Source organism: Oncorhynchus clarkii, chromosome 6 (assembly GCF_045791955.1).
Source record: "Oncorhynchus clarkii lewisi isolate Uvic-CL-2024 chromosome 6, UVic_Ocla_1.0, whole genome shotgun sequence".
Lineage (NCBI taxonomy): Eukaryota > Metazoa > Chordata > Actinopteri > Salmoniformes > Salmonidae > Oncorhynchus > Oncorhynchus clarkii.
The window spans coordinates 47,751,498-47,762,008 of NC_092152.1; the positions used below are offsets into that span (position 1 = coordinate 47,751,498).

At 42.5% G+C, this 10,511-nt stretch overlaps 1 protein-coding gene across 2 annotated transcripts; it reads right to left on the bottom strand.

Annotated features, from left to right (window-relative positions):
• Positions 1 to 3,345: 3,345 nt before the first annotated feature.
• Positions 3,346 to 6,066, bottom strand: LOC139411236 (cardiac myosin light chain-1). 2 transcript variants are annotated; one of them, XM_071157259.1, is made up of 3 exons: positions 5,969 to 6,066; positions 4,257 to 4,287; positions 3,346 to 4,086 (listed from the first exon to the last, which is right to left on the bottom strand). In XM_071157259.1, the coding sequence occupies exon 3, from the start codon at positions 4,068 to 4,070 to the stop codon at positions 3,474 to 3,476; it is 597 nt and encodes a 198-aa protein (XP_071013360.1). In that variant the 5' UTR covers positions 4,071 to 4,086; positions 4,257 to 4,287; positions 5,969 to 6,066; the 3' UTR covers positions 3,346 to 3,473. The 2 variants fall into 2 exon arrangements, with proteins under 2 accessions (XP_071013360.1, XP_071013361.1); XM_071157260.1 differs by lacking the exon at positions 5,969 to 6,066 and having other exon boundaries at positions 4,257 to 4,324.
• Between the last annotated feature and the right edge of the window lie 4,445 nt (positions 6,067 to 10,511).

The following is a 10,511-nucleotide window of genomic DNA, read 5'->3' on the forward strand; positions in this document are numbered from 1 at the left end:
TCTTCACAGTCTCCACACACACACACACACACACACACACACACACACACACACACACACACACACACGGATTTAGTACTGTAGATATGTGGTGGTGGAGTTGGGGCTTGAGGGCACACAGTGTGTTGTGAAATCTGTGAACGTATTGTAACATTTTAAACTGCCTTAATTTTGCTGGACCCCATGAAGAGTAACTACTGCTTTGGCATAAACTAATGGGGATCCATAGTAAATACAAATACAAATACAAATTGAGATGGTTTGGGATGAGTTGGACCTACAGAGTGAAGGAAAAGCAGCCAACAAGTGCTCAGCATATGTGGGAACTCCTTCAAGACTGTTGGAAAAGCATTCCTCATGAAGCTGGTTGAGAGAATGCCAAGAGAATGCAAAGCTGTCATCAAGGCAAAGGGTGACTACTCTGAAGAATCTAAAATGTTAAAAATATTTAGATTTGTTTAACAGTTCTTTGGTTTACTACATGATTCCGTATGTGTTATTTCATAGTTTTGATGTCTTCACTGTTATTCTACAATGTGTAGAGAATAGTAAAAATAAAGAAAAACCCTGGAATGGTTTGTTGTGTCCAAACTTTTGACTGGTACTGTAAGTATTCAGAGGGCATGTTGTCCGGACCTCTGGCAGTCTCTATGGGGGTACCACAGGGTTCAATTCTCGGGCCGACTCTTTTCTCTGTATATATCAATGATGTCGCTCTTGCTGCGGGCGATTCCCTGATCCACCTCTACGCAGACGACACCATTCTGTACACTTCTGGCCCTTCCTTGGACACTGTGCTAACTAACCTCCAAACGAGCTTCAATGCCATACAACACTCCTTCCGTGGCCTCCAACTGCTCTTAAACGCTAGTAAAACCAAATGCATGCTTTTCAACCATTCGCTGCCCGCACCCGCCCTACTAGCATCACCACCGTGGATGGTTCCGACCTAGAATATGTGGACAATTATAAATACCTAGGTGTCTGGCTAGACTGTAAACTCTCCTTCCAGACTCATATTAAACATCTACAATCCAAAATCAAATCTAGAATCGGCTTTCTTTTTCGCAACAAAGCCTCCTTCACTCACGTCGCCAAACTTACCCTAGTAAAACTGACTATCCTACCGATCCTCGACTTCGGCGATGTCATCTACAAAATAGCTTCCAACACTCTACTCAGCAAACTGTATGCAGTTTATCACAGTGTCATCTGTTTTGTTACCAAATCACCTTATACCTTATATAATCACCTTATATAATTTCCCTCACCAACTTTAAACATCAACTATCTGGGCAGCTAACCGATCACTGCAGCAGTACATAGTCCATCTGTAAATAGCCCACCCAATCTACCTACCTCATCCCCATACTGTTTTATTTTATTTACTTTTCTGCTCTTTTGCACACCAGTATCTCTACTTGCACATCATCATCTGCTCATTTATCACTCCAGTGTTAATCTGCTAAATTGTAATTATTCGCTCCTATGGCCTATTTATTGCCTACCTCCTCATGCCTTTTGCACACACTGTATATAGACTTTCTTTTTTCTACTGTGTCATTGATTTGTTTGTGTTATTGTCTTGTTTATTGTTTACTCCATGTGTAACTCTGTGTTGTTGTCTGTGTCACACTGCTTTGCTTTATCTTGACCAGGTCGCAGTTGCAAATGAGAACTTGTTCTCAACTAGCCTACTTGGTTACATAAAGGTGAAATAAAAAAATGAATACAAAAATAATAAATTCACACCCCTGAGTCAAAACATACTAGAATCACCTTTGGCAGTAATTACAGCTGTGAGTCTTTATGGGTAAATCTCTAAGAGCTTTGCACACCTGGATTGTACAATATTTGCACTTAAAAAAATATATATCTTCATCAACTCTGTCAAGTTGGTTGTTGATCATTGATAGAAAGCCATTTTCAAGCTTTGTCATCGATTTTCAAGACGATTTAAGTCAAAACCATAACTAGGCCACTCAGGAACATTCAATGTCACAAGCAACTCCAGTGTATATTTGGCCTTGTGTTTTAGGTTACTGTCTTGCTGAACAGAGAATGTGTCTCCAAGTGTCTGTTGGAAAGCAGACTGAACCAGGTCTTCCTCTAGGATGTTGGTTGTGCTTAGCTCTTTTCTGTTTTATTTATCCTAAAACAACTCCTTAGACCTTGCCGATGACAAGCATACCCATAACATCACCACGCTTGAAAATATTCTTGAAAATATAAAGAGTGGTATATACAGTATTGTATTCGGGACATAATTTCGTTACCACATTTTTCCAATAGTGCCCTATTGCAAGAATGCATGTTTAGGAATATTTTTATTCTGTACAGGCTTCCTTCTAACAATAGGTGCCCTTCTTTGCGAGGCATTGGAAACCTCCCTGGTCTTTGTGGTTGAATCTGTGGTTGAAATGTATTGCTCGACTGAGGGACCTTACAGATATTGTATGTGTGGGGTACAGAGATGGGGTAGTCAGTTAAAAATCATGTTAATAAACACTATTATTGCACACAGTGAGTGAGTCCATGCAACGTATCATGGGATATGTTAAGCAAACTTTACTCCTGAACTTATTTAGGCTTGCCATAACAAAGGGGTTGTATTCTTCTTGACTCAAGACATTTCAAAAAACATAATTCCACTTTGACATTATGGGGTTTTGTGTTTAGGACAGTGACCCAAAAAATATCTAAACGTGATAAATGTTATATTCAGGCTCTAAATCAAAAACATGTGGAAAAAGTCAAGGGGCGTGAATACTTTCTGAAGGCACTGTATATTCAGAAACTGTGCCTGGGATTCAATGAATTTTAATCTGACACGCGCTGTACAGCGCTTGACATGAAAAGGTCATGAATGCAATCTCAGCGAACGTGGGGACCTTGGCTTCAAGAAGGCGCATTGTCGACAGCGCCCTACAACATGCCTCAGATTGAATCCTGGCCTATGATCTATTGTGACCTTTTCAAAAATATAGCAAATCCTAGACCTTGTTGTGACATGTGGGGTATCAATCAGTCTGGAGCTCTGGAAAGCAGCTGGTGTGTGATCTGTCCCTGTAGGAAGCCTGTGATTTACTCACAAACCCAACTCTCACACTTACTAATTGATGTCATGTACTGTATTTATACAAAGTCCGTATTGTGACTTATTTGGTTTTGAATCAGACACTAAATGGGTTTCAACAGCTTGTCTTTACCGGAGATACATTCTGACAGTATTTCTCAGCAGTGACCGTATTTCACCAAACCTAGCCAACTTTGGAGGCTTATATCTACTGCTGCTGTTGCTTTTTAAACAGTATTTCTCAAAAAATGACTGAACACACCTAGAATGATGGGCATTTATTTAGGAATCAACATTGTTCAGCATACAGACAGAAAGGGCAATATATGTTCCATTCAGTCCTTTGAGCCAGGCAATGTTAAAGTAGAATTTGGAATGTGACTCAAGAAAGAGCAGCTCACGTAGAGAGGATGTGTTTGACAAATTCGGTGTAATTGATATGGCCACTTGAGTCCTCTTGTCCGATCATGAGTTGGTCCACTTCGCTCTCCATCAGCTTCTCCCCAAGGGTAGCCAAAACGTGCCTGAGCTCGGCCCCCATCACCGTGCCATTCCCCTCTTTGTCGAAGACTCTCAGACCCTCCACAAAGTCCTCAAAGGTCCCTGTCTCCTTGGTTCGGGAGATATGCTGCAGCATGGGCAGGAAAGTCTCAAAGTCCACCAGCTTGGAATTCATCTCCTCAGCCTTGGGCTTGCCCAGCAGCTTCAGCACATCAGTGTTGGTGGGGTTATGACCCAAGGCCCGCATTAGGTCTCCGCACTGGGCGTACCTGATCTTCATCTCGCCCGTCGGTGTTTCATCGAACAAGGTGAACGCCTCCTTGAACTCCTCAATCTGGTCCAGCGTGAAATCTAGAATGATACTCTTGAGGTCCACCTCAGGCTCCTTGGGAGGCTCAGGTACAGGGGCCTTTGCTGGCTCTGCCTTGGCCTCTGTTTTGGGCTCTGGTTTCTTAGGCTCTACTTTCTTGGGTTCCACTTTTTTCGGGGCCATGTTGCCAGTATACCTACTGCCACGTCAATGTGTGCGGATGTGAGGAGAGAACGAGCGAGTGATACAGGGCACACTGTGCAAGCCTCTAGAGCTTTTATACTGTTCTTAGTGCGTATAAGATAAGGGTTATCTAAACCAGTAGACTGACGCCTATAAAAGGAATAAACTTTAAATAGAACCACTTACCGTTCACTTCACAATGGAACTTTTCCAGCAGCTGTCAAGATAGAGAGATTTATTACACGAGTCAGAAATGTTCCTTCTGCTTTTTATCCAACCCACTGATACACACACACAAAGACACAAAGACACACACACACACACAGACACACACACACACACACACACACACACACACACACACACACACACACACACACACACACACACACACACACACACACACACACACACACACACACACACACACACACACACACACACACACACACACACGCAAGGTTGGAGAGCCAGTAAAGCCTTCGACAATTCTACACATTGGGGTTCAATTAGGATTTTGTAGGTTGGCTCTACCCTAATTTCCAAAAATGGCACCTTAGTTCAACTGCTCACTCAACATTGACTTGATTTTCAAAGGTACAGTGCATAAAACATTTCATACTAAAAGTATTTTGAGAACAGTATTTTGACCACATATTAAACCATTCAATATTTCCTTCATGGTCCTTCAAACCTGCTAGTGCAATTTTTTTCCAAGGTTAAAATTAATTGACAGTAATTACACATAAAAAAAATGAAGGGTCACACTTTAAACAAGGTATATCCAATAACGCTTAATAAAGCCCTTATAAGCCCTTTTAAGGCCACCAATAATGCGTCACAAATTATTTAGAAGCTAATGTCTACCATACCATCCTCACGTCTTTTTCTTTGTCATATGTGGCATAAGCCTTATACTACCCTTTTATATAGTTCAACATCTGCTTGTAAATGCTTCAGGCCTTATGAAGGGCTTATGATGGCTTCATAAGGTATCATTTGCTGCCTGTGACCACAAAAAAAAGAAAATATATCTTGTGCATAAGCACTTGACCACCAAAACTCAATTGGTTTCAGGCTGAGAAGTGAGAAGATAGGGCAGGAATGAGGCAAGCGATATCCCAGGAGCAAGAGTGGCTTTGAGCCGTTGATAGAGAGAGAAAGAGAGAAGGAGCAAGAGAGAGAGAAAGAGAGCAAGAGAGAGAGAAAGAGAGAGAGAGCAAGAGAGAGAGAAAGAGAGCAAGAGAGAGAGAAAGAGAGAGAGAGAGAGAGAGAGAGAGGCCTACTGGGTGTCTGGCATACATCTCTGTTGATGGAGCTGCTATTTCGGTGATATGAGCTCAGCTCGTAAAGGACTGATAGGAACCATCCACATTCCAGACGATCCCCGTATTGTCAGCCTCGATCAATTCACTTTTCTAAACACTTGAAAGCCCATCTCAATCAAATGTGAGTCTCCCTAATAACAGGTATTGAAATAAAGAGGCGTATCACAGTATATGGCCCCTGGGGGCCACCTTCTATATCTTTTATCATTATGACCTTGTGAATAAAATGGTGTGGAAATCAGCATCACATCTGGACCAAATTGGTGACCAAATTTGTGACAAACGCTCCTAATCTTGAAGAGATTTGCCACAACTAATTGCATGTCTTTGAAGAGTTGAGAGAGTACTCCTTATTTTCTTTACCCAACCAGTACATCCACTCAATAAAATGGAGATGCTTCTTTAAACTTTTTTGTTGTCTGATTGCCCCTAAGCCTCCAGACCTGTCCCTTTTATTGTCTGCCACGCTCTTTTAATGTGTTGTGTGTGTGTGTGTGACGTCTTTGTGAGGATCCACAAAGTTGTTTGTGGTTGACTGTCTGGTGATTGTAACCTAGCCTATTCAGAGACCTGACATACGCTCCCCAGCAGTCACTCAGAATGGTGGAACCTCTTCGGAACCTCTTCTCACACTGGGCGCCGTCAGTTATGTTTGACCTCCATCATCCCAAACACCCATCCCTGTCTTCTCCACATTGGCCCCATCCTTCCACGATTGTACTGAAAGATAGGAACAAGTGCGTATCGTTATTTTGTGAAATGGAGTTGGCCAGTGGTTAGTCATGCTTTTATATGGCGGGGGATGAGTAAATCCATGGGAACTAGCATAATATCACTTATGACACAAACTAAGGTCTGATGGGTGAAATTGTATAATGTTGAAAGACCCGGAACATGATCCTAGGAAACAAACACATCTCAGTGATGTTATCAAATAATTCTGTACACAAAATGGGTAAGCTCTCTATTTTTTTTTTCATATCAAATGTTATTGTTCACATATACATATTTAGCAGGTGTTATTGCGGGTGTAGCGAAATGCTTGTGTTCCTAGCTCAAAGTGCAGTAGTATTTAACAATTCACACCAAATCTAAAAGTAAAATAATGGAATTAAGAAATATATAAATATTAGGATGAGCAATGTCTGTGTGGCATTGACTAAATACAGTATATGAAATGAGTTAATCGGTATGTAAACATTATTAAAGTGACCAGTGATTCCATGTCTATGTACATAGGGCAGAAGCCTCTAAGGTGCTGGGTTGAGCAAATGGGTGGGAGCTGGCTAGTGATGGCTATGTAACAGTTTGATGGCCTTGAGATATAAGCTGTTTTTCAGACTCTCGGGCCCAGTTTTGATGCACCTGTACTGACCTCGCCTTTTGGATGATAGCGGGGTGAATAGGCCGTGGCTTGGGTGGTTGTTGCCCTTGATAATCTTTTTTGCCTTCCTGTGACATCAGGGGCTAAAGGTGTCCTGGAGGGCAGGTAGTTTGCCCCCGATGATGTGTTGGGCAGACCGCACCACCCTCTGGAAAGCCTGCGGTTGCTGTACCAGGTGGTGATAAAGCCCGACAGATTGCTCTCAATTGTACATCTGTAAAAGTTTGAGGGTCTTAGGGGCCAAGCTGAATTTCTTCAGCCTCCTGAGGGTGAAGAGGCGCTGTTGCACCAACTTCATCACACTGTCTGTGTGGGTGGACCATTTCAGATTGTCAGTGACGTGTACGCTGAGGTACTTGAAGCTTTTCACCTTCTCCACTGAGGTCCCGACGATGTGAATAGGGGCTTGCTCTCTCTGTTGTGTCCTGAAGTCCATGATCAGCTCCTTCGTTCTGTTGACGTTGAGGGAGAGGTTATTTTCCTATCACCACTCCGCCAGTCCCCCCACCACCTCCCTGTAGACTGTCTCGTCATTGTTAGTAATCAGGTCTACTACTGTTGTGTCGTCTGCGAACTTGATGATGGAGTTGGAGGAGTGCTTGGCCACGCAGTCATGGGTGTACAGGATGGGGCTGAGCACGCACCCTTGTGGGGCCCCTGTGTTGAGGATCACCGTAGTGGAGGTGTTGTTTCCTACCTTCACCACCTGGGGGCGGCCAGTCACGAAGTCCAGGACCCAGTTGCACAGGGCGGGGTTCAGACCCAGGGCCACAAGTTTAATGATGAACTTGGAGGGTACTGTGGTGTTGAAGACTGAGCAAAAGTCAATGAGCAGCATTCTTACATGGGTATTCCTCTTGTCCAGATGGGATAGGGCAGCATGCAGTGCAATAGCGATTGCATCTGTGGATCTATTGGGGCAGTACACTAAGAGACACTAAGTGATAGTTGAAATGGAACGTAGACTAAGTAATTCTACTACGTTCTACTGTTACTGAAAAGTTTATCGATAATCATAGTAATTCACTATGATTATCAATTAATTTTCAGTAGCAGTTGAAATACATCCACATTGTTGTAAATAGGAGAACAAAAGCTTTCCAGACAGACATTAAATATATTGAGTGGTAGGCTGCAGGCCAAAGGTAGGGTGTGCTTCTCCTAAGCTCTTTAATTAGCTCTTCCCTTGCAGTTCAGTGTCCAGAGTTGGAATGCAGTCTGGACACAGGAGCGTGAGCCCTTGCAGAAAGACTGGTAATCAAATTTCCCGAGCAGGACATACACAATTATGAAGGACACCGGCCACTGGAAAGCTTAGATTGTCTTCAATGCATGTTCATAGCAACTTTTTTTAAATGTGTTCCTGCTGGTGAAATAATATATGGGCCAATGTCAGAGGAGGCTGGTGGGGTGAGCAATAGGAGGATGGGCTCATTGTAATGGCTGGAATGGAATTAATGGAATGGTATCAAACATATAGAAACCACATGTTTGTGGTCAATTCCATTCCAGCCATTCCAATGAGCCCCTCCTATAGCTCCTCCCACCAGTCTCCACTGGTCAATGTCAGCCTGGCCTGGCTGTGTACAGGCCTAGAATCTATGACACTAGCTAATGACTACATAGCATTTCAAAATGAAAGTTTGATTCACTGTACATTTCTTACAGTACTCCTCATTTCAAACTTTTCCAAAGTTCTCTATGCTAATCAATACCAGTTGTACCATTATGCAGGATCATTTTCTGCTTGTGGCCACAGATAGGACACCTCACAGATTTCTTGAGCAGGCCTTTCTTCTGGAGGTATTTGTAACATTCTTTTTAGTTTTTTTGCCGACAATATCACTTAGCACATGAGCCATGTTCAATTAAAAATCCATGGGGTAGGTAAAAACAGTATTGGATTTGAGCACGCACTTTATGTATCCAGCTGGAAATTGTAGAAATTATCGTGAAATACCCACGTGCAGGAAATTGTAGCAACCGTTACTCAGCCCAAAACGTTAATAGTTCACTTGTTCACATGTTGTTGAACGACATCGAGGTTAACACCGCAGTGACAGTCAACGTTTACCAAGGACAACCAAGGTAAAAAAAATAATAATAAGATACATGTAGTTAAAATGTTGAATTGAATTTGTCTTGACAATGGGTGGATTTCATGTGACAACTCGGTGCAAATGAGGCGTCCTTTGTTGGGACCATCTTTTTCTCGGTCCCAGCCAGTCTTTAGCAACATCGCTATGTAGTTAACTAAGGACTAAGTGACACATCTGGAATTCAGCTGGTTTACACAAACAGTATCTAGCTTGTTGTGTTTTGCGAATTATATTAACTTGGTATATTATCTAGCTAACAATTGAACCGACGCAAAAAGCCTGTTAATCGTTGCCATAGCAGGATAAACCAGTTTGCTGACAGTGGACAGTGGTTGTTAGGCTAGCCAGTTTATTGGTTACCCAACTGTCAGCTAACTCTTTGATTGCTAGCTAATTACAGTAGGTAACTAGCTATTTACATTATAATAGCACTAGCTAGGAGCCTGGTTATAGCTTGGTCATGTGTAGCCATTTACCATGTTTAGCCTGGCTATAGCTTGGCTATGTGTACCCGGATAGAAGCCCACTCAAATAGTCCAGATCGAATTTAATGTCCATCATAAATGTAAAGTAACTAGCCTGTACATTAGCCTAGTTAGCTAGCTAGCAACCTCAGTTAAAAAGCAAACTAAGGTTAATGTTACTAGTGTCAATGAATTAGTTATAGGAGAAACAAGACCAAGATGAGACTCTGGACAAGGCGGATACGGTATATTTGAGGCACTTTAATCTAGCATAGTAATATCTGGCAAACGTGCAGCACGGCTCTTATCGTCCAACCCTTAGGGAGTTTTCGGAAAAAGAGGGCGTCCCACATATTTGGGCAGTACATTTATACATTGAAATGACGTAGGTAGATTCTAGTAGTCCTGGCTCCTGGTTGGTTGTTCGTAGGTGATAGACAGTCCTCTCCAGCCTGTTGTCAGTATCCCATTGGTTCTTGACAGAGTTCTTTGTCTTTGTAGCCCATCCCAAAGGGTTTGGAGCAGTGTATATTCATGGGTTATCAGTGTGTTTAACAACAGTCCGTGAATGCGTCATTACATGTTTTAATATGTTATTACAACACCCCCTCTTCACGTCTATTAGACGTGACAAAAACTAAAAGTAAGAAAAATAGAATAGGAAATTTTAGGAAATTTGTAGTCCCCCTTTTCACGTCTCCAAAGAGACGTGAAAATTACTCATATGTGCATGTTTCAAACTCCACCAGAGGATCCTCCTGTTGTAGGAGGGGGAACATCAGTGCAGGGTCATTATTTGGTGCAATAGCAGAAGTAATGACTCGAGAAAGCAGGGAGCGGGCACATGGGATGCAACAACAGCCACAGAGGGTTAATATTGCAACAAACACAGAGATAGAGACCAGAATAGAAGAGACCAGGACCTTATATTTACCAAATGCATCCATCCAGGAGTCCCACGTGCTGGTATCAACCCCAGAGTGGGATTTCATTTTACCATTCAGGGTACGTAGTCCTTCTAACGCAACAGTGAGACTGCCATCAGAGGCTGTGTTATTGGGGATAAAATGTGCAACATTGCTCCCCAAACATAAAACATATACCACCCTTCTCAGCCAGCAACATGTCAACGGCAATGCGATTTTGAAAAGCCATAAGGGAGGTAG

Coding starts and splice junctions, on each gene's coding strand:
- LOC139411236 (XM_071157259.1), bottom strand. CDS start 4,070: ATGGCCCCGAAAAAAGTGGAACCCAAGAAAGTAGAGCCTAAGAAACCA.